This window comes from Erythrolamprus reginae, chromosome 5, assembly GCF_031021105.1.
Source record: "Erythrolamprus reginae isolate rEryReg1 chromosome 5, rEryReg1.hap1, whole genome shotgun sequence".
Lineage (NCBI taxonomy): Eukaryota > Metazoa > Chordata > Lepidosauria > Squamata > Dipsadidae > Erythrolamprus > Erythrolamprus reginae.
The window spans coordinates 12,569,956-12,595,468 of record NC_091954.1 but is presented as its reverse complement, the minus strand read 5'-3'; the positions used below and the strand labels follow the sequence as shown (position 1 = coordinate 12,595,468).

The 25,513-nt window shown below is 44.8% G+C and overlaps 1 protein-coding gene across 2 annotated transcripts in view; it reads left to right on the top strand.

Annotated features, from left to right (window-relative positions):
- Positions 1–25,513, top strand: part of ANK3 (ankyrin 3) — a 460,069-nt gene that overhangs the window by 253,768 nt on the left and 180,788 nt on the right. For both annotated transcript variants that reach the window (XM_070752072.1, XM_070752071.1), the window contains 4 exons: positions 3,746–3,931; positions 8,441–8,539; positions 9,526–9,624; positions 20,806–20,904. In XM_070752072.1, coding sequence (XP_070608173.1) covers positions 3,746–3,931; positions 8,441–8,539; positions 9,526–9,624; positions 20,806–20,904 — 483 coding nt within the window. The remainder of the gene's footprint in view (positions 1–3,745; positions 3,932–8,440; positions 8,540–9,525; positions 9,625–20,805; positions 20,905–25,513) is intronic.

Below are 25,513 nucleotides of genomic sequence, written 5' to 3'. Positions count from 1 at the left end.
CAATTTTTTTTTTGCTTCCGGGCACAACCATCAGATGTGATAATATGTTCCTAAATTAAAAGACCCACACAATCTAGCTTTTGCGCATTGTTTTTATAGTATTCAACAGCCTTCAACCCAACTTTGGTTGATCTCAAAGAACATAAGCAGGGTCAGATCCAGGCACCTAAGCCTTCTAGGCCAGCCTGGAAAGTTAATAAAAATCCAGGCCAAAGGATTTTAATTGTAAGTGCTATGGGTCATTTCAAGTCAGTGTTGTAGATGCTACTGGGCAACACATTTTTCCATCCATAGCTACTGATTGTAAACAGGAGCAGGTGGACAACTTCCTCATGTTTCTGAGTGTAAATTAAATGCAAAATGGGGGCGTTTTCCACCCATCCCCCAGGAGCAATCTGCAGGCTTCCCAAATCCTTTGCATACTCAGTTTTTTGCAAAAACAGGTGAAAAACAGATCAATTTTTGCAAAAAACAGCATGCAGAGAGGGTTTAGGAGGCCTGTAGAGTTTTCCTGGGGGGTGAGGGGGAGGGAAAAATCCCTCCTTTTTGTGAAAAATGGGCCCATATTTGCAAAAAATGGGGTACACAGAGGGTTTGGGAGGCTTGTAGAGTGCTCTTGGGGGCCGAGGAGGACAAAAACTTTTTTTCCTTCCTTACCTCTTTGAAATCTTGATGCATCTTATACAGTGGTGCCTCTACCTAAGAACGCCTCTACTTACGAACATTTCTAGATAAGAACCAGGTGTTCAAGAGTTTTTTGCCTCTTCTTAAGAACCATTTTCCACTTACAAACCTGAGCCTCCAAAACTGTAACTGGAAAGGCAGGGGAAGCCTCTGTGGGGCCTCTCTAGGAATCTCCTGGGAGGAAACAGGGCCAGAAAAGGCAGGGAGAAGCCTCCGTGGGGCCTCTCTAGGAATCTCCTGGAAGGAAACAGGGCCGGAAAAGGTGGGGAGAAGCCTCTGTGGGGCCTCTCTAGGAATCCCCTGGGAGGAAACAGGACCGGAAAAGGCAGGGAGAAGCCTCCGTGAGGCCTCTCTAGGAATCTCCTGGGAGGAAACAAGGCCTCCACCCTCCCAGTGGTTTCCCTAATCACACACATTATTTGCTTTTACATTAATTCCTATGGGAAACATTTCTTCTTTTTACAAACTTATCTACTTAAAAACCTGGTCACGGAACGTATTAAGTTTGTAAGTAGAGGTACCACTATACACTGGTGCGCCTTATAGCCCAAAAAACATGGTAATGTGGTAAATCTTGAAATTTCATTTTTGCTGAAATGCAGTATATCGTGCCTTCGGCCATAGCTTCAGTTCATTATGTAATACCCTCTGTCACATTTATGAGACAGTTATTAGTGATTTGTAAAACCCCTTCAACTTATTTTTTTATTTTATTTTTTGTTTTATTTTTATTTATTCATTTGTCCAATACATAAATACATAGGAAGAAAATAGACATGTGATCACCGTTCCCCGTAAGCTGCGCACGTGAGTGCGTGCACGCTCCAAAATACCCCCCCGCGCACCCTTTTCCTCAGCCGCGCAGGCAGGCATTCTCCAGAGGCTGGCGGGTGCGTGGGCCGGCGCGCGCTCTTCCCATCTCCCTGCCTGCGCGCCCGCCCGGAACATTCAAAGTAAGAGCGAAGGCGAAGGGTTTTCTTATTTTGAATGTTCCGTGCGGGTGGGCTGGCAGGGAGATTTGGGGAGCGCGCGCTGGCTGCCCCCTGAACACCTGGCCGCTGGCCCGCCCGCCCGCGGCGAGCGGGCTCCAAAAGTTGGCTGGGATACAAAAGTCGGCTGGGATACCAGGAGGTGGAGCGTGGCCGGGCGCCGTGTCTTCGCCTCCGCGTGCCGCCTCCGCCCGGCCGAAAACAAAACGGCTCCAAAAGTCGGCCGGGCTCCCGGAAGGCGGTGCACGGCTACTTCCTCTTCGCTGCAGAGCCGCACGGAGGCGAAGACACGGCGCCCGCCCACACTCTGCCTCCCAGGAGCCCGGCCGACTTTTGGAGCCGTTTTGTTTTCAGCCGGGCGAAGGCGGCACGCGGAGGCGAAGACACGGTGCCCGGCCACGCTCCGCCTCCCAGGAGCCCAGCTGAAAACAAAATGGCTCCAAAAGTCAGCTGGGCTCCCGGGAGGCGGAGCTTGGCCGGGCGCCGTGTCTTCGCCTCCGCGTGCCGCCTCCACCCGGCCGAAAACAAAACGGCTCCAAAAGTCAGCCGGGCTCCCGGGAGGCGGTGCGCGGCTGCTTCCTCTTCGCTGCAGAGCCGCCGGGCAGAGGCGAAGACAACGGCGCCCTACACTCTCTCTCCATCTCTCTCTCTCTTTTTCTCTCTGTTGCCGGCGTGGTGAACGAGAGAGAAAGAGAGAGAGAGAGAAAGGAGGGGAGAGAGAATGAGAAAGAAAGCGAGAAAGAAAGCAAGAGAGAGAGAAAGTGAGGGGGGAAGGAGGGGGAGGGAAAGACATAGAGGGAGGGAAGGAGGGAGAGAGAAAGAGCAAAAAAGAGAGGAAGGAAGGAAGAGAGAAAGGAAGAGGGATGGAGAGAGAGAGGGATTGAAAGATGAAGGAAGGGAGAGAGAAAGGGGGAGGGAGAGATAGAAAGGAGGGAGAAGGGGGTAGTTAGGGAGAGGGAAAAGGAAGGGCTTGGAGAAAGGCAGGGGGAAGAAAGATAGAAAGAAAAGAGGGAGGGAGAGATAGAAAGGAAAGAGGGAGGGAGGAAAGAGGGAGGGAGAGATAGAAAGGAAAGAGGGAGGGAGAGATAGAAAGGAAAGAGGGAGGGAAAGATAGAAAGAAAAGAGGGAGGGAGAGATAGAAAGGAAAGTGGGAGGGAGGAAAGAGGGAGGAAGACAGAGAAAGGATAGAATTATGGATGCAAGTACTTGCTCATGTGTGATAGCGCACGCCCACACTTACTTACTTACTTACTTACCTACTTACTTTATTTATTTATTTATTTATTTATTTATTTATTTATACTTATATGCCGCCCAATGCCAAAGGGACTGCTGCTCAGACACTATACTTTTCCGCTCACCCCGAAAAAAAATTAGAGGGAACACTGCATGTGATAATATAAAAAGAGGGTGAAGGTGAACTTAGAGGAGAGGATAGATGAAAGGAAGAGAATATATATAAGATAGGTGAAAAAAAAGGAAAGACAATTGGACAGGGGATGAAAGGCACACCGGTGCACATATGTACGCCCCTTACTGGCCTCTTAGGAACCTGAAGAGGTCAGTCGTGGAGAGTCTAAGGGAGAAATGTTGGTGGTTAGGGGTTGATACAATTGAGTCCGGTAGTGAGTTCCAAACTTCGATAACTCGATTGTTGAAATCATATTTTTTACAGTCAAGTTTGGCGCGGCTTGTATTAAGTTTGAACCTGTTGCGTGCTCTTGTGTTGTTGCGGTTGAAGCTGAAGTAGTCATTGACTGGTAAGACATTGCAGCATATGATCTTGTGGGCAATGCTCAGATCGTGTTTTAGGTGTCGTAGTTCTAGGCTTTCTAGGCCTAGGATTGTTAGTCTATTTTCATAGGATATTCTGTTTCGAGTGGAGGAGTGAAGGGCTTTTCTGGTGAAATATCTTTGGACATTTTCAAGGGTGTTGATGTCTGAGATGTGGTATGGGTTCCAGACAGATGAGCAGTAGTCTAGGATAGGTCTGGCAAAAGTTTTGTAGGCATGCTCATCCATGACTGATATTGTAACATCTGCTGATGGCTGCGCCTTGTTCCTTTGTGCAGGATGGCTTCACCCCATTGGCTGTGGCTCTCCAGCAGGGTCACGACCAGGTGGTCTCCTTGTTGCTCGAAAATGACACGAAGGGCAAAGTCCGGCTCCCTGCGCTCCACATCGCTGCCCGCAAGGACGACACCAAGGCGGCTGCTTTGCTGCTGCAGAACGACCACAATGCCGATGTGGAGTCCAAGGTTAGTTATGCAACATTTTTGTTTTCTTTCGAAGGACATTGATTGATGTGTGCTCTTCCTCTGCTGCGCCTAGACATGAGTTGTGATTATGTAAGATATCTATGTCCTACGCCGTGGCTTAATATTGAAGCTTTTTCTTTTCCCAAGTGGAATTTAACGTTGAACTTGAATGCACAAACCAGTTATAGTCCATGGAATCTAGGAAGTGATCACCTTGGCGTCCTTAGCAACCTGCCAGTGACGTCAAAGCTCCAAACGCCGAATGCGACCCCGAACTTTGCCCGAAGTTTCAAAAAATGTTGGGTTTGTGTTCGGCATACCGAACACTGCAAAATTCAGTATGGACCCGAATTGTGCGAGTTCGATTCGCCCATTACTACACATTGTAGTAGTCGAGTTGAGAGGTGATAAGGGCATGAGTGACTGTGCGGAGAGCCTCCTGGTCCAGATAGGGCCGCAACTGGTGCACAAGTTGGACCTACGCAAAGATACTCCTAGCCACAACCGAGATATTGATCGAGTCTCAGCATGATTGAAGCCTGGCATAACTTCCAGCCCATGGAAGCAACTCTCCTTTCTTATTATTGTGTGAGAATCTGGCAGGACTCACAATCAGAAAGTCTAGAACCGAAGGCTGTCATGGGACAGAGGAGGAGCTATAGGGGCGCTGGGGTGGAGGGGGGGAGAATTGATCCCCCCCCAAGGGATATTGACTTACACGTTGAACCGTTTGTGTTTCTGCCGATCCGCCCCGCTTTCCTTCCGTGCTTGTTTGTGATTTTATTTTAGCCTCATCCGGCCTTTCGCAAAAGCTTTCTGCCCCATTATGCCGTCGGAGAACTAACCATTCATTTCTCCCACCTTTTCCTTTGCTTCCCACTGTGTAAACCTAGATGATGGTGAATAGAACGACCGAGGTATATCTCTCTATCTATATAAAGCCTTCTCTGTGTTTCAACTCCGAGTCTCTCTGTGCATCATCGCCCTTCTTCTACCACTCAGTGCAACTGCTGCTTCTCTGTTCTTTTCTTCTCTTCTCTGCGCTGCCTTTTAGAGGAGTAGAGAGCCGCTTCCGTCTGAACCGAGGGGGGCATGTGCTGACGGGGAGGGTCGTTGGGGGGCGAACGGGGAATGGAGTGGAGGGGCAGGGTTTTCTGCAGCTGAGTCCCGTGCTTTAAAAAAAACACCACCACCCCTTGAGAGAGCTTCAGTGGAAGTCGTGTTCTCCCTTCACCACCACCCCTGCCCCAGAGTCAGAAGATCTTTCTAACATCGTTGGGTCGAGACTCTTTTTCCGCCCTGTGCAAAGCTGCAGACATCTCTGGCCACTTCTGCACCCAGAACCGGCTCCTGCATGACACTTGGGTGTCGGCATCCCCCCCCCCCACGAAGGGACGGATTCTTCCCAGGGACTCAGAAATGTCTGAGCTTGGAGGCAGGGGGAGCATGGCTAACTAGGCTTGTGGACTATTTCGGAAGCGGATGGGTTCCTGAAACGAAATTCTCACTCGTGGCGGGAATGGACGGAATGGCTGCATGTTTTAGCATTTGTCAAAAAAATAAGGGGTGGGGGAACTAGAGCGCTGGTGAGACCCCATTTGGAATACTGTGTTCAGTTCTGGAGACCTCACCTACAAAAAGATATTGACAAAATTGAATGGGTCCAAAGACGGGCTACAAGAATGGTGGAAGGTCTTAAGCATAAAACGTATCAGGAAAGACTTAATGAACTCAATCTGTATAGTCTGGAGGACAGAAGGAAAAGGGGGGACATGATCGAAACATTTAAATATGTTAAAGGGTTAAATAAGGTCCAGGAAGGAAGTGTTTTTAATAGGAAAGTGAACACAAGAACAAGGGGACACAATCTGAGGTTAGTTGGGGGAAAGATCAAAAGCAACGTGAGAAAATATTATTTCACTGAAAGAGTAGTAGATCCTTCGAACAAACCTCCAGCAGACGTGGTTGGTAAATCCACAGTAACTGAATTTAAACATGCCTGGAATAAACATATATCCATTGTAAGATAAAATACATGAAATAGTATAAGGGCAGACTAGATGGACCATGAGGTCTTTTTCTGCCGTCAGTCTTCTATGTTTCTATGTTTCTAACTTTAAAAACAACAACACAACAATCGCTCGGGTTTCAGAGCGGCTGGCTGAACATCTTGGTTTGGGTGGATATTTTCTAAGGAGATCGTAAGATTAATTTTATTTACTTATTTATTTAATTCAACTTCTATGCCGCCCAGTCCCGCAGGACTCGCAACAATATAAAATTGCAATAACAATAAACAATAAAACCAAGCAATTTCTAAAATCCTAATTAAAACTTAAAAAACAGTTCAACGACACACATTCTACCCTGTTTCCCCGAAAATAAGTCACCCCCGAAAGTAAGACATAGGAGAGGTTTCGTAGAATTGCCTAATATAAGGCATCTCCCGGAAATAAGACTTAGGAGACCTTTCGTTTCGCAGCATTCCCGAACAGAACATATATAACACTGCTGTCCATAAATTGCATTCCAAAACGCTGCATCAATCAGATTTAAAACACACCCGACACGCATCCAACACGCGGCTGCGTGTTTGGATGCGTTTTTGCTGCAGCAGGATACAGGATACAATTCAATGAAAAAAAATAAGACATCCCCTGAAAATAAGACGTAGCACATCTTTGGGAGCAAAAATGAATATAAGATGCTGTCTCATTTTTGGGTAAACACGGTAGTCATTCATACCAATTCATATACATGGACAAGCTAGTGGTTGATTTAGGACTCCCAGGCCTGCCGGCAAAGCCAGATCTTCGTGGCCTTATGAAAAGCCAACAGGGCGGCCGTACGGACTTCAGGGGGGATAGTTGATTCCATACAGCTGGGGCCGCAACAGAGAAGGCCCTCCCCAGTGGTCCTGCCAACCTGCATTGTTTAGCTGACGGGACCTGGAGGAGGCCGTTGGCTTGTCTCGGTTAGCTAGGCTTGAAACCTTTGACAACACCGAGCAGAGAATTTTAACAGAGCGTGGATGTGTGATAAAGCCAAGACACAGACTTAGTTAAATAAGTATTATTTGCATATAAACAAAATATAAACAATCCAGAATAAGCACAAAGCAAATACAGAATAATACGCACTGAGCAATTACAAGATTAGCACAAAGCAAAATACAATATAGATAATAAGCACAAAGCTAAAATACAATATAGATAATAAGCATGAAGCTTATACAAGAAGATAATAAACACGAAGCTTATACAATATAGATAAAAGCACAAAGCTCATACAAGCACGAAGCTTAAACACAACTCCCCCATCTCTCAGGCAAAGGTAAAGGAAGTGACCGAGCAAAATAATGAGCTTTTATAGCTTCAATGAGGAAGTGACGAAACAGCCTTGAATATTAACTCTTCAAGTACAAGTTAACCCCTTTAAGTGCAGATTAACTCTTTAAGTACAAGTTTGGTACAAGTGTACAATATGCAGTTTACAATGGCAATCCCTAACAACCATGTACCCTGTACTAACAGATGCCAACTCTGTGTGCTCTAATTGGTCTCTGAGAGATGTGGCAGGAGACGGTCCCGTAAATAATCTGGCCCTGAGCCATATAGGGCTTTATAGGTGATAATCAACACCCTGAATTGTGCCCGGAGACTAATCGGAAGCCAATGCAGGTCGCAGAGTATATCCAGCCTGATTGCTCACAGTGGGAGAACGTCATATAGAAACATAGAAACATAGAAGATTGACGGCAGAAAAAGACCTCATGGTCCATCTAGTCTGCCCTTATACTATTTCCTGTATTTTATCTTAGGATGGATATATGTTTATCCCTGGCATGTTTAAATTCAGTTACTGTATATTTACCGACCACGTCTGCTGGAGGTTTGTTCCAAGCACCTACAACTCTTTCAGTAAAATAATATTTTTTCATGTAGAATAGATTTAATATGTAGAATATTTAAAAAAAAACAAAAAACAGCAGCCAGCTCTTATTAACTTCTTTTAAAATAGACTCTGGTGTTGTTTCAATTCGCACCTGTCTTCAATCTTTGGATAGCAAAAATAGGCAGTGATTATTTTTAGGGGACTTTTTTTCTGAACCTTAGCAGGAAATATTTTAAAATATTTAACTGGCGAGGATGCTAAAATATTCATCCCAGATAGATATTTCCAAAAAAGACATTGACCTAACAAACCAGATGGCAGGCTTCATTTGCCTTGTATTAGGAGCATTTTGGGTAGTTCCTGTTTGAAATAGCCAAATACTTTTTTCTGCTTGTCCTCTCCCAATATAATATATTTTCTGCTGAGCTCTCCCAACCTCCCCATCTTCAAACAGTCCATTCAGTAAAATAGTGGTGAAAATAAGAACACCTACCTTATTTGGGGAAATATGCATTATAGGAGCTCCTGGGAGACATTTGAAAAATAATAATAATAATAATAACAATAATTGATCTTTTGCTGTGTATGTTGTGGTTGTTTTTCTTTATCTTTCAGAGTGGCTTCACTCCTCTACACATAGCTGCTCACTATGGGAACATCAACGTAGCTACGCTTCTATTAAATCGCGGGGCAGCTGTGGACTTTACCGCCAGGGTAGGTCACAATCTATTTTTAAAAAATTATCTACCTATTTTGTTTAGGGCTACTCCCTTGACCCAGAACCTTTTGAGCCCATGATGATGAGGGCACGGAGGTGTTGCAAAAAACCCACCCAACAGGCAAACCATATTTTATCCCCTGATTAGGGCTGAAAAAAACCCCCCTTCAGAATAACAATGAAAACAATCCTGCAAACCAGGATAATTGTTAGCACCTAGTTAGGCCTGGAGGAAAAAGCTTCAGAAAAACTACATTCGGTGGGTGGATAGGTGGGTGGATGGATGGATGGATGGAGAGATAGAAAGATGGGTGGATGGAGGGATGGATGGAGAGATAGATGGAGAGATAGAAGGATGGATGGATGGATGGATAGATAAATGGATGGATGGATGGATAGATGGAGAGATAGAAAGATGGATGGGTAGATGGATGGATGGATGGAGAGATAGAAAGATGGATGGGTAGATGGATGGATGGATGGATGGAGAGATAGAAAGATGGATGGGTAGATAGATAGATGGATGGATGGATGGAGAGATAGAAAGATGGATGGGTAGATAGAAAGATGGATGGGTAGATAGATAGATAGATAGATAGATAGATAGATAGATAGATAGATGGATGGATGGATGGATGGATGGATGGATGGAGAGATGGAGAGATAGAAAGGGGAGGGGAGAGGAGAATAGAAAAAATATAGAATAGAATAGAATAGAATAGAATATAGAAAAGAGGCGAATATAGAACAGAACAGAACAGAACACAATAGAATTTTTTATTGGCAAAGTGTGATTGGACACACAAGAAATCCCTGCAGAAGAGAGATTTTTTTCCTCTCCCCCTCCCCTTCCTCGGTTTTCCTCCAGGAAGGGAGGAGACAATTTAAAACGGTATAAGAACGAGCACCTCAAGAGTCACAGTGCGGGAAAGAGATTGCACCCAGGTGAAATGCAAAAGCTTTTTCTTTCATCTCCCTGCAGAATGACATCACGCCCCTCCACGTAGCATCCAAAAGAGGGAACACCAACATGGTAAAGCTGTTACTTGACAGAGGAGCCAAAATTGATGCCAAAACAAGGGTAAGAGTGACCACCATTGTTTTGTTCCTCTGTGTTGCAAAACAGCGTTGGATTATGTGGTCAGTTCTTCCATCTTCAGCTCAACAGCCTCATCATTAGTGCAGTGTTTGCAACTCCAATATACTGTTTACAAAGAATAATTTTATTCATACAAAGGCTTTAATAGTTACTGCAAGTTAAATTGTGTTCATACAAATAGTTGTTTTTTAATCGAACGATAATTATGCATATTAAGGTAAAAAAAAATTGCTTATAGCTCTTTCTGGAGTGTTTAATCTGTGGACATTCTCGCATGATGCTCCAACAATAGTACAGTGATCCCCCGAGTTTCGCGATCTCAATCATTGTGAAACGCTATATCGCGATTTTTCCACCCGATGACGTCACTCCCTTCCTTTCTCATCTTTCTTTCTCTCTCTCTTTCTCTATCTTGCTTCTTCCTCTCTCACACTCTCTTCCTCCCTCTCTCATCTCTTTCTTTCCTTCTCTCTCTTTCTCTATCTCTCCCCCTCTTACTCTCGAGCGGCGGGCGGCACCCAGGGAAGGTTCCTTCGGCCGCCCACCAGCTGATCTGCTCGGCAGCGCGGCAGCAGCGAGGAGCCGAAGATGGGGTTTCCCCGTTGCCTGGGCAACGGGGAAACCCCATCTTCGGCTCCTCGCTGCTGCCGCGCTGCAAGCGAGCAGCAAGCGAGCGGCAAGCGAGCAGGCGGGCGGGCGGGCGGGCGAACGGGCAAGCGGCAAGCGATCTTGGGGTTTCCCCTTTGCCTGGGTGGCGGGAAGACCCAGGGAAGGTTCCTTCGGCCGCCCACCAGCTGATCTGCTCGGCAGCGCAGCAGCAGCGAGGAGCCGAAGATGGGGTTTCCCCGTTGCCTGGGCAACGGGGAAACCCCATCTTCGGCTCCTCGCTGCTGCCGCGCTGCAAGCGAGCGGCAAGCGAGCGGCAAGCGAGCAGCCGGGCGGGCGGGCGGGCGAACGGGCAAGCGGCAAGCGATCTTGGGGTTTCCCCTTTGCCTGGGTGGCGGGAAGACCCAGGGAAGGTTCCTTCGGCCGCCCAACAGCTGATCTGCTCCGCAGTGCGGCAGCAGTGAGGAGCCGAAGATGGGGTTTCCCCATTGCCTGGGCAACGGGGAAATCCCATCTTCGGCTCCTCGCTGCTGCCGCGCTGCGGAGCAGATCAGCTGTTGGGCGGCCGAAGGAACCTTCCCTGGGTCTTCCCCGGGTCTTCCCCGCCGCCCACACGCAAACTCCACCATCTGCGCATGTGCGGCCATGGAAAAAGGGGCGCGCATGCGCAGATGGTGTTTTTACTTCCGCACCACTACATCCTGAAATATCGATTATCGCGAGGGGTCTTGGAACGGAACCCTCGCAATAATCGGGGGATCACTGTACATCCCATCTCCGTTGATACCGTGCCTCTATGACCTTCAAATCTTGGTGGAATCGCTCACCCTGCTCGTCACTAACTGCACCAAGATTTTCTGTGTAGTTAGCAAGATGGCTATGTAAAAAATACAATTTGATGCTCATGCTACCCAGTTAACTTTATTATATATATATAAGGTGTAGAGAAAAAAAAACTTGATGTGGTAGAAGAAAACTAACTACAGTTTTGAAACCAGCATGCCTAATTAACTATAAAAAAGCTCAAAAATCAAACTCAACAGAAATTGTGTTAATAGTTGTTCCTCAGTGTAATAATTATTCAGAGCTCTGGTGGCGCAGTGGTTAGAGTGCAGTACTGCAGGCTACTTCTCCTGCCTGCAACCTGGCAGTTCGAATCTCATCAGGCTCAAGGTTGACTCAGTCTTCAATCCTTCTGCGGTGGGTAAACTGAGGACCGAGATTGTTTTGGGCAATAGGCTGACTCTGTAAACCGCTTAGAGAGGCTGTAAAGCTTTACAGAAGTGGTATATAAATCTAAGTACTATTTTGCTATTGTTCCTGTGACTCTGGGGGAGGTTGCCCTAGATCAGTGATGGCAAACCTATGGCACGGTAGCATACAGAGACATATCTGTTGGCACGTGAGCCGTTGCCCTAGCTTAGTCCAACATGCATGTGTATGCCGACCAACTGATTTTTGGCTCATACAGAGGCTCTAGGAGGGCGTTTTTGGCTTCCAGATAGCTTCCAGAGGGATAAGGGAAGGTGTTTTTACCCTACTTTGGCTCCGGGGAGGCTGGACTAGGGTAAAAAGGCCCTACCCCATCCCTAGGGAGGGCAAAACACGAACCTACTGGGCCTACCAGAACTTGGGAAAGAGGCCATTTCTAGCCTCCAGAAGACCTCTGGGGGGGGGGGAGCTGTTTTCGCCCTTCCCAGGCATTGAATTATGGGTGTGGGCACTCAGGCATGTGCAATAGTGCGCGCCCATGCTCTTTTGCCACCCGAGGAAAAAAATGGTTCGCCATCACTGCCTTAGATGCTTCCCTGGGCCCCATGTAGGTTTATTCCTCTTTTTCTTTGGGAGCAGCTCCCTAATAATCTTATTTATTTATTTATTTATTTTGTCCAATACACAATGAGGGTTTTAGTGGGTATATATCTATATACACATAGTAAAATACCTGATTAAGGTTATAGAGAAGATACTCATAGTAAAATATATCTAAGAAAGAAGAGAAGAGAAGATATAGGAATAGAACATATCAATGAAAGAACAGAAGAAGAGATATGGGAATAGAAGAAAGGTATAGGACAGTGATTTTCAACCTTTTTTGAGCCGCGGCACATTTTTTACATTTACAAAATCTGGGGGCACACTACCAACCAAAATGACACAAAATGACACCCTAAGACCCTCTCCTCTCTTTTTCCATCCCTGTCTCCTCCCCACCCTTGTGTGTGTGTATACACACTCTTGAACCATTTCCAAAAAAAGGTGAGGGCTGGGGGTTTTTTCTCTCTTATACTTTGGGTGCTTTTTATCATATGCTTTAAATCAAGAGTCACTTCTCTCTCTCTTTTGTTTCTCTCTCCTCTCATTCTCTGTCTCAATCATTTTCTCATTTCTCTTTTTTCCTCCCCTTTTTGCTCATTGCTCTCTCTCTCTCCCTTCCTCTCCTTTTCTCTCTCTCTCTCTTGCTTTCTTTCTCACTCTTGCTTTCTCTCTTTTCTTTCTCTCTCTTGCTTTCTCTCTCTCCTCACTCTCTTTTTCTCTCTCTTTCTCTCTCTCTTGCTTTCTTTCTCTCTCTTTCTCTCTTGCTTTCTTTCTCTCTCTCTCTCTCTCACTCTCTCTCTCAGCAAAAAGTTGCAAGACCGGAACCTGAGCTTCCTTCTTCACGGCACACCTGACCATGTCTCGCGGCACACTAGTGTGCCACGGCACACTGGTTGAAAAACACTGGTATAGGAGATATAGGAAAGCAATAGGACAGGGGATGGAAGGCACTCTAGTGCACTTGTACTCGCCCCTTACTGACCTCTTAGGAATCTGGATAGGTCAACCGTAGATAATCTAAGGGTAAAGTGTTGGGGGTTTGGGGATGACACTATGGAGTCCGGTAATGAGTTCCACGCTTCGACAACTCGGTTACTGAAGTCATATTTTTTACAGTCAAGTTTGGAGCGGTTAATATTAAGTTTAAATCTGTTGTGTGCTCTTGTGTTGTTGTGGTTGAAACTGAAGTAGTCACCGACAGGCAGGACGTTGCAGCATATGATCTTGTGGGCAATACTTAGATCTTGTTTAAGGCGTCTTAGTTCTAAACTTTCTAAGCCCAGGATTGAAAGTCTAGTCTCGTAGGGTATTCTATTTCGAGTGGAGGAGTGAAGGGCTCTTCTGGTGAAGTATCTTTGGACATTTTCAAGGGTGTTAATGTCTGAGATGCGATATGGGTTCCAAACAGATGAGCTGTATTCAAGGATGGGTCTGGCAAAAGTTTTGCAAGCTCTGGTAAGTAGTGTGAGATTGCCGGAGCAGAAGCTACGTAGGATTAGGTTTACAACTCTTGAAGCCTTCTTGGCTATATTGTTGCAGTGGGCTTTGGAACTTAAATCTTTTGTTATTAGTATACCAAGGTCTTTAACCGAGTGGGGATTATCTGTGATAATTTGATTATTCAGTTCGTATTTGGAGTTCAGATTCTTCTTCCCAATGTGTAGGACAGAGCATTTGCTAGTTGGGATTTGGAGTTGCCATGTGTTAGAATCACCAAGAGAGCTTTCTGGCCAACCTAGCAACCAATCCTATGGCAATGGTGCCTGCTCAGCACTCAGGACACTACCAAACAGAAAAATGGCCAGAGACCTCTGCTGCCCATGCTTGGAATAGAATAGAATGGAATAGAATATTGAAGAGAGAAGAAGAGAAGGGAAGGGAAGGGAAGGGAAGAGAAGAGAAAGGAAGGGAAGAGAGAAGAAGAGAAGAGAAGAGAGAAGAAGAGAAGAAATAAGGGAAGGGAAGAGAAGAGAGGAGAAGAGAAGGGAAGGGAAGGGAAGAGAGAAGAAGAGAAGAAAGAAGGGAAGGGAAGAGAAGAGGAGAAGAGAAGAGAACGGAAGGGAAGAGAGGAGAAGGGAAGGGAAGGGAAGAGAGAAGAAGAAAAGAGAAGAGAAGAGAAGGGAAGGGAAGAGAGAAGAAGAGAACAGAAGAGAAGGGAAGAGAGAAGAAGAGAAGAGAAGAGAGAAGAAGAGAAGAGAAGAGAAGAAAGAAGGGAAGGGAAGGGAAGAGAGAAGAAGAGAAGAGAGAAGAAGAGAAGGGAAGAGAGAAGAAGAGAAGAGTAGAAGAGAAGAGAAGAGAAGAAAGAAGGGAAGGGAAGGGAAGAGAAGAGAAGGGAAGGGAAGGGAAGAGAGAAGAAGAGAAGAGAGAAGAAGAGGAGAAGAGAGAAGAAGAGAAGAGAAGAGAAGAAAGAAGGGAAGGGAAGAGAAGAGAAGGGAAGGGAAGAGAGAAGAAGAGAAGAAGAGAAGAGAGAAGAAGAGAAGGGAAGGGAAGGGAAGAGAGAAGAAGAGAAGAGAGAAGAAGAGGAGAAGAGAGAAGAAGAGAAGAGAAGGAAAGGGAACTTTGTACTTTGGCATTTGAAATACAACAGGATCTAAACAATAAATAAGATTGCCCTTACTAGATGGGATCTCAATGACTAAAGCAACAACACCATTTTCCCCTGCCTAAAAGATGCTCCCCAGCATATCACGGTGGTTAATGGAGCATGCTATACACTCAGGGAATCATCAAAGCTGCTTTGAAAGCACTTCCCAAAAATGCGTGGAAAAGAAGAGATTGATGTGGCTTAAATAAATAAAAGAGCTGATGTGACAGCTAAATAACACGCTGTATAGATCTTGTTTATGGCTCTAAGCTTGCTGGCATTCCGGAATGTCATTTTCTATTCATTATTGTACTGATGGGTCCTTATATTTTTCTGGTGTTCATCTGGATGGTTTTGAACCTCTTTGACATGGCGTTCAGGTGATCGTATCTTGTCTTAATAAATTGGTTTATGAATAGCTATGCTGCCCACACATTTATCCTCATCTCTCCTCTTTGGTGGGTGGAACAAGCAAAGTACCAAGTCCCAAATTAGCTGGAGTTGCTTTCATTTGTCCCGTGTGACTCAGGAAATTGTTTATTCCAGGCGGTGTCTGCCCTTCCCCGAAACCTGTATCCTAGGGCTATGATGGTGCATTCGCGAGGCGTTCCCCTGTATCAGCTTGGGGAAGGCCGTTTCGCCCTCAGGACGCTTCAGTGAAGCTCCCCTGATGCCCCGGAGGCAAAATAAATAAATAAATCACCCAACGGACAAACCGGAAGTTTGAAAAAATGCACTTCCGGTTTGCCGTTGTTCTGTTTCTTGAACTCCAGGGCTTCAGGAAGCTTCCCGGAAGCCTCCGGAGTGCAAAAAAAACAGTACAACAGGAAACCGGAAGTACGTTTTCTGGAACTTCCGGTTTGCTCATTGTGCTGTTTTTCACACACGAGAGGCTTCGGGAAAGCTTCCCTGAAGCCCCAGAATGCAAGAAACAGCACAACGGGCAAACATAGAAACATAGAAGTCTGACGGCAGAAAAAGACCTCATGGTCCATCTAGTCTGCCCTTATACTATTTTTTGTATTTTATCTTAGGATGGTTATATGTTTATCCCAGGCATGTTTAAATTCAGTTACTGTGGATTTATCTATCACGTCTGCTGGAAGTTTGTTCCAAGGATCTACTACTCTTTCAGTCAAAGAATATTTTCTCATGTTGCTTTTGATCTTTCCCCCAACTCACTTCGGATCGTGTCCCCTTGTTCTTGTGTTCACTTTCCTATTAAAAACACTTCCCTCCTGGACCTTATTTAACCCTTTAACATATTTAAATGTTTCGATCATGTCCCCCCTTTTCCTTCTGTCCTCCAGACTATACAGATTGAGTTCATGAAGTCTTTCCTGATACGTTTTATGCTTAAGACCTTCCACCATTCTTGTAAACCGGAAGTATTTTTTTTCCCAAAGTTCCAATTTTTCCATTTGATGATTTTTTTTCACCTACCAGGCTTCAGTGAGGCCTGTGCACATGCGCAGGGATGAGGAGTGGTGGTGCACAGGTGTGGGGGGCAGCATGGGGGAGGAGGGAAGGGGGCGGGGATGTGCACGCATGCTAGCACACAAACACACACCCTTTTGGACAGGCGACCAAAAAAAAGGTTCGCCATCACCGTCCTAGGGAATGTTACCATCTGGGCCCACAAATGCAAGCTGTAGTAGTGGGCCCCTCTTTTAAGAACAGGGATAACGCCACCTCGTTCCAGGAAGCACCTGTAGGAATGAGTGGCATACAATGACATGAAATGGTTAAGATCTAGTTTTTCTGAAGGGCACTTAGGATGGATGAGTTGCAAGTGCTTTTGGGTAGAAGACAAGCTGACGGCTGATTCTGTTTCCTGCAATTGTGGTTATGTGGGTAGCTTTGGTCATGTTGTTATACAGTGGTACCTCTACCTAAGAATGCCACTACTTAAGAACTTTTCTAGATAAGAACCAGGTATTTAAGATTTTTGGGCCTCTTCTTAAGAACTGTTTTCTACTTAAGAAGCAGAGCCCGGAAAAATTTCCCAGGAAATTTGAGAGCGGCACGAAGGCCCGGCCAGTTTCCTGCCAGTTTCCCTTTAATCCTGGCCAATAGGGCTTTTCTGGGCTGCCAGAGGAACCTTTTGGTGTTGCTTAAGGAGGCTTTGGCAGCCCAGAGTGAATGGAGTGCTTTCTTTTCTCTGGGCACTTAGAGAGGGAATAAACCACTTTGCTTCTGGTGACTCCCTGGCGCTGCCTCCCATACACCTGGTGCAAGGTTGCCTCCCAGAGCATCTGGGCACGGAAAGGCAAAAGGGGGTATTTCGCTCTGTCCGGATCAACTCGGCTTCAGCCAAACCAAGGAGTCACCACAGTGAAGGAAAGGTGCCGGCTACAAAGCAAGCGAGCGAGAGGAGAGGGCAGCCCTTCAGCATGGGAAGGAAAAGGAAGCAGGTAGCAGCAGCAGCAGCCATCTTTCGGTCAAAGGAGCAGGTAGTTTCCCCCTCTCGCTCCCCTGGGTTTCTCTCTCTGGCGCAGTGTATAGGAGGCAGCCTTGCGCTTAGTATATGAGAGGCGTGTGCTCCTCCTCGCCGCCTCAGAGTCCCTCTTTTTTTTTTAAGCCTTAAAGTTTTGGATTTTTTTGATTCCAGTCACTTCATCTTCTTCCTTCAGCAGCGACTGTTCTCCTCCTCTTCTTCCTCCTCCTCCTTCTCCCAAATGCCAAGCTTTTATTTCTTTCCTAATGGGTTTGCACTGATTATTTGCTTTTACATTGATTCCTATGGGAAAAATTGCTTCTACTTAAGAACCTGGTCACGGAACAAATTAAGTTCTTAAGTAGAGGTACCACTGTCATAGTTCCCTCTAAGCTGAGCAGTGAGCAATCGCTCACTTAAAAATCATCATCAACTCAGAGTTTTCCAAACCTGTCCAGAAGCCGAGAGGGAAAGAGTGAGAGGGAAGGAGAGAGAGAGGAAGAGAGGAAGAGAGAGAAACAGATAGAAAAAAGAGAGGAAGGAAAAGAGAAAGAAAAAGAATGGGAGTAAGGAAGAGAGAAAGAAAATCAAAATCTAGTTTGAAACTAGCTCAGCTATTTAAGTGGCATTTTGATATTGATAGAGTTGCCCTATTATGAGCTCACTGTTATAGACACACAGTACAGTATTTTATTTTGAAATTCTCTGAGGCAAAACAGGGTGGGTTTTTTATTTATTTGTTTGTTTATTTATTTATTTATCTATCTATCTATCTATCTATCTATCTATCTATCTATCTATCTATCTATCTATCTATCTATTTATTTATTTATTTATTTATTTATTTGCTGCCCAGTCCCGAAGGGACTGCCGCTCAGACACTATACTTTTCCGCCCACCCACCACAAAAATTAGAGGGAACACTGACCACTGTACTCGTAATTTAACCTGGTGACTAAAGCAAAGGTATAAACCACTCACATTCACGGTTACCTGGAGCATCTGAGATCCCAGTAAACAAATACCTGGAGGAACCAAAGAACAAGAAAGCCATCTAAAGGCCTGATGAACCTACTCAGTCCTGCTTTCCCGCTCAGGATTTTGAACTCTATGGCACTTTCAGGTTTAAGTCTACGGAGAGGGACGGCATACAAATCTAATGATTTCATTTGATTTGATTTGATTTGATGTGATGTGATGTGATTTGATTTGATTTGATTTTTATGCCGCCCTTCTCCTTAGACTCAGGGCGGCTTACAACATGTTAGCAATAGCACTTTTTAACAGAGCCAGCCTATTGCCCCCACAATCCGGGTCCTCATTTGACCTACCTCGGAAGGATGGGAGGCTGAGTCAACCTTGAGCCGCTGATGACATTTCAACCGTTGACCTTCAGATCTACAAGTCAGCTTCAGTGGCCTGCGGTACAGCGCTCTACCTGCTACGCCACCCCGGCTCAATGAATTGAATTGAATTGAATTAAATGGAGCTTAGGAGAGTCGTGGGCTGGATGTGTTCTGCAGCCAAAGAATGACATGATGGGAAATACGAGAGCTCAGTCTCATAGACCAAGGCTACGGGTAAAATATGCCTCCACCATGAAGTAAAGCAGTACAAGCAATTGGCCTGTCACAAACTGCTTCAACCATCTTAAAGAAAGTGACATTAGCTGACACACTGTCCTGGAGGAACATTGTGAGAAGTGCCAAGGCGCAAAAAAAATCCAAATAAATGTCACTTTAGTAGGAGAAAGCAGGACCTTCCTGGAGCTTGAAGTTCTGTGTTAGCAAATACTTCAAGAAAAGGATTTAGGGGTAGTGATTTCTGACAGTCTCAAAATGGGTGAACAGTGCAGTCAGGCGGTAGGGAAAGCAAGTAGGATGCTTGGCTGCATAGCTAGAGGTATAACAAGCAGGAAGAGGGAGATTGTGATCCCCTTATATAGAGCGCTGGTGAGACCACATTTGGAATACTGTGTTCAGTTCTGGAGACCTCACCTACAAAAGGATATTGACAAAATTGAACGGGTCCAAAGACGGGCTACAAGAATGGTGGAAGGTCTTAAGCATAAAACGTATCAGGAAAGACTTCATGAACTCAATCTGTATAGTATGGAGGACAGAAGGAAAAGGGGGGACATGATCGAAACATTTAAATATGTTAAAGGGTTAAATAAGGTTCAGGAGGGAAGTGTTTTTAATAGGAAAGTGAACACAAGAACAAGGGGACACAATCTGAAGTTAGTTGGGGGAAAGATTAAAAGCAACATGAGAAAATATTATTTTACTGAAAGAGTAGTAGATCCTTGGAACAAACTTCCAGCAGACGTAGTAGATAAATCCACAGTAACTGAATTTAAACATGCCTGGGATAAACATAGACCCATCCTAAGATAAAATACAGAAAATAGTATAAGGGCAGACTAGATGGATCATGAGGTCTTTTTCTGCCGTCAGACTTCTATGTTTCTATGTTTCTATAGCTGTGTGAAGCAACACTGAGTTGTGGTTTTGTGAAGTTGGGAGTTTTTCCAGGTAGTTTTTGAAATGATGGCCGCTTCATGAGTCCCATCAGTTCCAGAAGCTAAATAATGTGTTGATGTGTTATCAAACCTCAGAAATTCAAGGATCTAGCTTGAACACCTTCGAATGATGCACCTTTCCCGAAATACAATATTCTTGGTTGTTTTTCGTTAGCTCACAGATGAGAGTATACAACAAACACTATCTTTTTGTCAATTGCAATTTCTGAGGATTCTACGACGAGGTGCGTAGAATTGCATCATCTTCACCAGGGGTCTCCAACCTTGGCAATTTTAAGACTCGTGGACTTCAACTCCCAGAGTTTATTTTATTTATTTATTTTATTTTATTTATTGGATTTGTATGCCGCCCCTCTCCGTAGACTCGGGGCGGCTAACAACAGTAATAAAAACAGCATATAACAATCCAATATTAAAACAGTTAAAAACCCTTATTGTAAAACCAAACATACATACAGACATTCCATGCAGAAAATTGTAAAGGCCTAGGGGGAAAGGGTATCTCAGTTCCCCCATGCCTGGCGGCAGAGGTGGGTTTTAAGAAGCTTACGAAAGGCAAGGAGGGTGGGGGCAATTCTAATCTCTGGGGGGGAGTTGGTTCCAGAGGGCCGGGGCCGCCACAGAGAAGGCTCTTCCCCTGGGTCCCGCCAAGCAACATTGTTTAGTTGACGGAACCCGGAGAAGACCCACTTTGTGGGACCTAACTGGTCGCTGGGATTCGTGCAGCAGAAGGCGGTCCCTGAGATAATCTGGTCCGGTGTTCTTTGCTGGTTGAGGAATTCTGTGAGTTGAAGTCCACCAGTCTTAAAGTCGCCAAGGTTGGAGACCCCTGCTCTATACAAGACACCTGTAGGACCTTTCCCAGTGTATAAAAACTAGGGGTTTGAGGGTAGGGCTGTGGTTAGGGGAGTTGATTCCAGAGGGCCGGGGCCGCCACAGAGAAGGCTCTTCCCCTGGGGCCCGCCAGACGACATTGCTTAGTCGACAGGACACAGAGAAGGCCAACTCTGTGGGACCTTATCAGCCGCTGGGATTCGTGCGGTAGCAGGCGGTTCCGGAGGTACTCTGGTCCAATGCCATGTAGGGCTAGCCCGCAGTACTACATTCTAACCACTATGCCACTTTCCTGGTTTTGTTGGTTTTCTCCTCAAAGAGCTGTAACTTTATTTCCTTCAGGATGGACTGACGCCTCTGCATTGTGGAGCCCGAAGTGGCCACGAACAAGTGGTACGGATGCTACTCGACCGTGGCGCCCCCCTTCTTTCCAAAACGAAGGTAATGTTGTGCAATTCAGGATTTGAGGAATCACAGACTCCAAAGTCTCCCGTTGTATCCATCTTTGTTGGCCTGAATGGTTGGAAATTCACTTCAATCCATGATTTCTCTTGTTTTCCTGTTTAGGAATAGCCTTGCATTTAGGTGGGACAGGCGATGCCTCTTTAGAATTCTATTTTGTGTTCCTTGTAACAAAAACTCTGTAGCTTAGACTAGAACTTCTGCACTCAGTTGTGAAGTGGGGCAATTGTAGAATTCATTCATTCATTCATTCATTCATGTATCTATTTATCTATCTATCTATCTATCTATCTATCTATCTCTCTCTCTCTCTCTCTCTCTCTCTCTCTCTCTCTATCATCTATCTATCTATCTATCTATCTATCTATCTATCTATCTATCTATCAATCTACCTACCTACCTACCTACCTACCTATCTATCTATCTATCATCTATCTATTTATTGGATTTGTATGCCGCCCCTCTCCGCAGAGTCGGGGCGGCTAACAACAGTAATAAAACAGCATATAATAACAATCCAATACTAAAAACAGTTAAAAACCCATTATTATAAAAACCAAACATAAATACAGACATACCATGCATAAAATTGTAAAGGCCTAGGGGGAAAGAGTATCTCAATTCCCCCATGCCTGGCGGCAGAGGTGGGTTTTAAGCAGCTTACGAAAGGCAAGGAGGGTGGGGGCAATTCTAATCTCTGGGGGGAGTTGGTTCCAGAGGACCGGGGCCGCCACAGAGAAGGCTCTTGTCCAAGCGACATTGTTTAATTGATGGGACCCGGAGAAGACCCACTCTGTGGGACCTAACTGGTCGCTGGGATTCGTGCAGCAGAAGGCGGTCCCTGAGATAATCTGGTCCGGTGCCATGAAGGGCTTTATAGGTCATATGAATTGTGACCGGAAACTGATCGGCAACCAATGCAGACTGCGGAGTGTTGGTATTACAAGGGCATATTTGGGAAAGCCCATGATTGCTCTCGCAGCTGCATTCTGCACGATCTGAAGTTTCCGAACACTTTTCAAAGGTAGCCCCATGTAGAAAGCGTTACAGTAGTCGAGCCTCGAGGTGATGAGGGCATGAGTGACTGTGAGCAGTGACTCCTGGTCCAAATAGGGCCGCAACTGGTGCACCAGGCGAACCTGGGCAAACGCCTCCCTCGCCTCATGGCAGGTTCTCTGATTCCTTGGTTCACCCAGCTCTGTGTCTTAGTTTTTTAAACAGAAACATGCTGCTTTCTGTCTTTTCTGCCGGTCAGCAGGTGAGAATTAAGGGACCAAGCATGTAAGACAGATAGATTGCCTATTGACATTCAGTGTTTTTTTTCTTCCTGTCTCAGGTGATCATTTATTCAAACAGGATTTTCAGGTTTTGTCACAGTTTGGCCAGGGATTAATCAAGCAACGAATCGGTGAACACCTAAAGGCAAACAAAGTCATAACGAACAGCCCACATGGGTTTGTCAAAAACAGATCATGCCAGATAAATATTTGACAAAGCGACAAAATTAGTGGACAAGAGGAATACTGTGGCTATAATTAGTGGACCAGAGGAATGCTTATGGGAGTAAGACTTTTGATAAAGAATGCCACAGCCTAGTTACTTGATAAGATAGAAAAATGTGGGTTTAGACAGCATCACCCCCAAATGGATTCATAACTGGTTGACCAACCACACCCAACATGTAGACCTAAATGAGTCTTCGGAGAGGGGCGGCATACCAATCTAAATAATAAACAATAATAATAGTAATAGTAATAGTAATAGTAATAGTAATAATAATCAGAAGTCCCACGAAAATGAGCAAGCAAAACTACTGTGGGACTTCAGACTGACCGAATTCTGAAGCATAACACACCAGACATTGTGATCATGGAGAAAAAGAAAGTATGGATCATTTTGACATCGCAATCCCAGGGGACAGCAGAATTGAGGAGAAGCAGCTAGAGAAATTAGTGAAATACAAAGATCTAAAAATTGAGCTGCAACGACTCTGGCATAAGCCAGTGAAAGTGGTCCCAGTGGTACTTGGCATGCTGGGCACAGTACCAAAGGATCTCAGCGGACATTTGAAAACCATCGGAATTGACAAAATCTCCATCTGTCAATTGCAAAAGGCCGCTTTACTGGGATCGGCAAACATAATTCGCCGCTACATCACGCAGTCCTAGGTGCTTGGGAAGCACCCCACTGGTGATGAAATATGAAATCCAGCATAGTGATCTCGTTTGCTGTGTTGTATTGACATAATAATAATAATAATAATAATAATAATAATAATATCTACATGGAGAGAGGTATGCAATAGGGTACCCCAAATCTTTCTTTTAGGCTCGGAACTCTTCAACATCTTCATCAATGACTTGGACAAGAGGATAGATGGGGCACTCGTCAAATTTGCAGATGACACCTAGCTGGCAGGATTAGCCAACACTCTGAAAGATAGGCTTAAGATACAGAATTTAATTTAAATTAATTTAATTCATTAGACTTCTGTGCCGTCCAATCCCATGGGACCCAGGGCAGCTTACAACAGTGAATAATACAATTACAAAGATGCAGAAGTCAAAAACAAATAATAAAAGCCTAATTATAAAAACACTAACAAATGATCCAATCAAACACACATTCATAGCAGTCAATCACTGTTCGGTTGTGCCTAGGTGTTGACATTCATGGCCCCCAGGCCTGCGGCCAAAGCCAGGTTTTCACAGCCTTTCGGAAGGCCAAGAGCAGGGGGTGGGCTGCTGCCCGGATGTGGGGGAACGCAGTGGGATAGTGAAAATGGAGCTCCACCCCAAAGCACCCAATCTGCACTGAAAGCTGTTGAAAGAAAATGCAGGGCATCTTGCATAAGCCACACCCACAGTGTAGTAGTAAAAATTTTGGTAGCCTTGCACTGGCCAAGAGGGTGGGCGCAGTATAGACTTCGTGGGATAGTTGGGCACCATCTAACAAAATGAAAAAGTAAGATTCTACATTTAGGCAAGGGGGAAAATGGATTGGTACAGTATAGTGAGTTTGTTTAATAGTAGTAACTGTGAGAAGGATCTTGGAGTCCTAGTAGACCATGCCGGTTGGCGAGCCCCAGGGGAAGAGCCTTCTCTGTGGCGGCCCCGACTCTCTGGAACCAGCTCCCCCCAGAGATTGGAACTGCCCCTACCCTCCTTGCCTTTCGTTAACTCCTCAAAACCCACCTTTGTCGTCAGGCATGGGGGAATTGAGACATCTCCCCCGGGCCTATACAATTTATTTATGGTATGTTTGTATGTATGTTTGCGTAATAATGTGGTTTTTTAAACATTTTAAATTGTAAATTATTAGATTTGTTATGAATTGTTTAATTGTGCTGTGAACCGCCCCGAGTCTACGGAGAGGGGCGGCATATAAATCTAATAAATAATAATAATAATAATAATAATAATAATAATAATAATAATAATAATAATGGTTCTCAACCTGGGGGTCGGGACCCCTTTGGGGGACGAACAAACATTTCACAAGGGTCACCTAAGACCATGGGAAAAGACAAATTTCCCATGGTGTTAGGAACTAAAGCTTCTATTCTGGCGCCTTGGAACGTATTTATACAATCCAACCAATCAGGTGTTTACAACGGGGGTGTCCCTTTGACCTTCCTGACCTATCCTGGCTGGAGAATTCTGGGAGTGGAAGTCCATAAGTCTTAAAGTTGCCAAGTTTGAAGACCTCTGTTCTGCAGTTTGTCTGGTCACTCCAAGTGGTCTCAGGAAGTCTTCTGAAGCTACCCTCCTGTCTCAGTAGATGGCACCCTTGGCTCAATTTAGTTTAGGCTTGGAAGCTAAGCAGGGTCTGTCCTCCAGCTCTTTGCAGGAAGCTCAACCCAAAATCACAGGAAGTAGAAGCTGTTTTGAAACCTTTCGGACTATAATACTTTTGTATGTAAACAAGTTTTTAGAGTAATATTGTTTGGACAAAAGTGGTTGTGAGGGATACAGAATACCTCTTTTCCTGATAAGCACGGGGATGTGTAAGAATAGAGTAGAATTTTATTGGCCAAGTGAACAGAATAGTAATAGAATCGAATAGAATAGAAAGGAATAGGATAGAATACAGAATACCTCTTTTCCTGATAAGCACAGGAATGTGTAAGAATAGAATTTTATTGGCCAAGTGAATAGAATATAAATGGGAATAGAATCGAATAGAATAGAAAGGAATCAGAATAGGATAGAATACAGAATACCTCTTTTTCTGATAAGCACAGGAATGTGTAAGAATAGAATAGAATAGAATAGAATTTTATTGACCAAGTGAATAGAACAGAAATAGGAATAGAATAGAATAGAAAGGAATAGGAATAGGATAGAATACAGAATAACTCTTTTTCTGATAAGCACAGAAATGTGTAAGAATAGAATAGAATTTTATTGGCCAAGTGAATAGAATAGAAATAGGAATAGAATAGAATAGGAATAGATATAGGAATAGGAATAGAATAGAATAGAATAGAATACAGAATACCTCTTTTTCTGATAAGCACGGGAATGTGTAAGAATAGAATAGAATTTTATTGGCCAAGTGAATAGAATAGGAATAGAATAGAATAGAA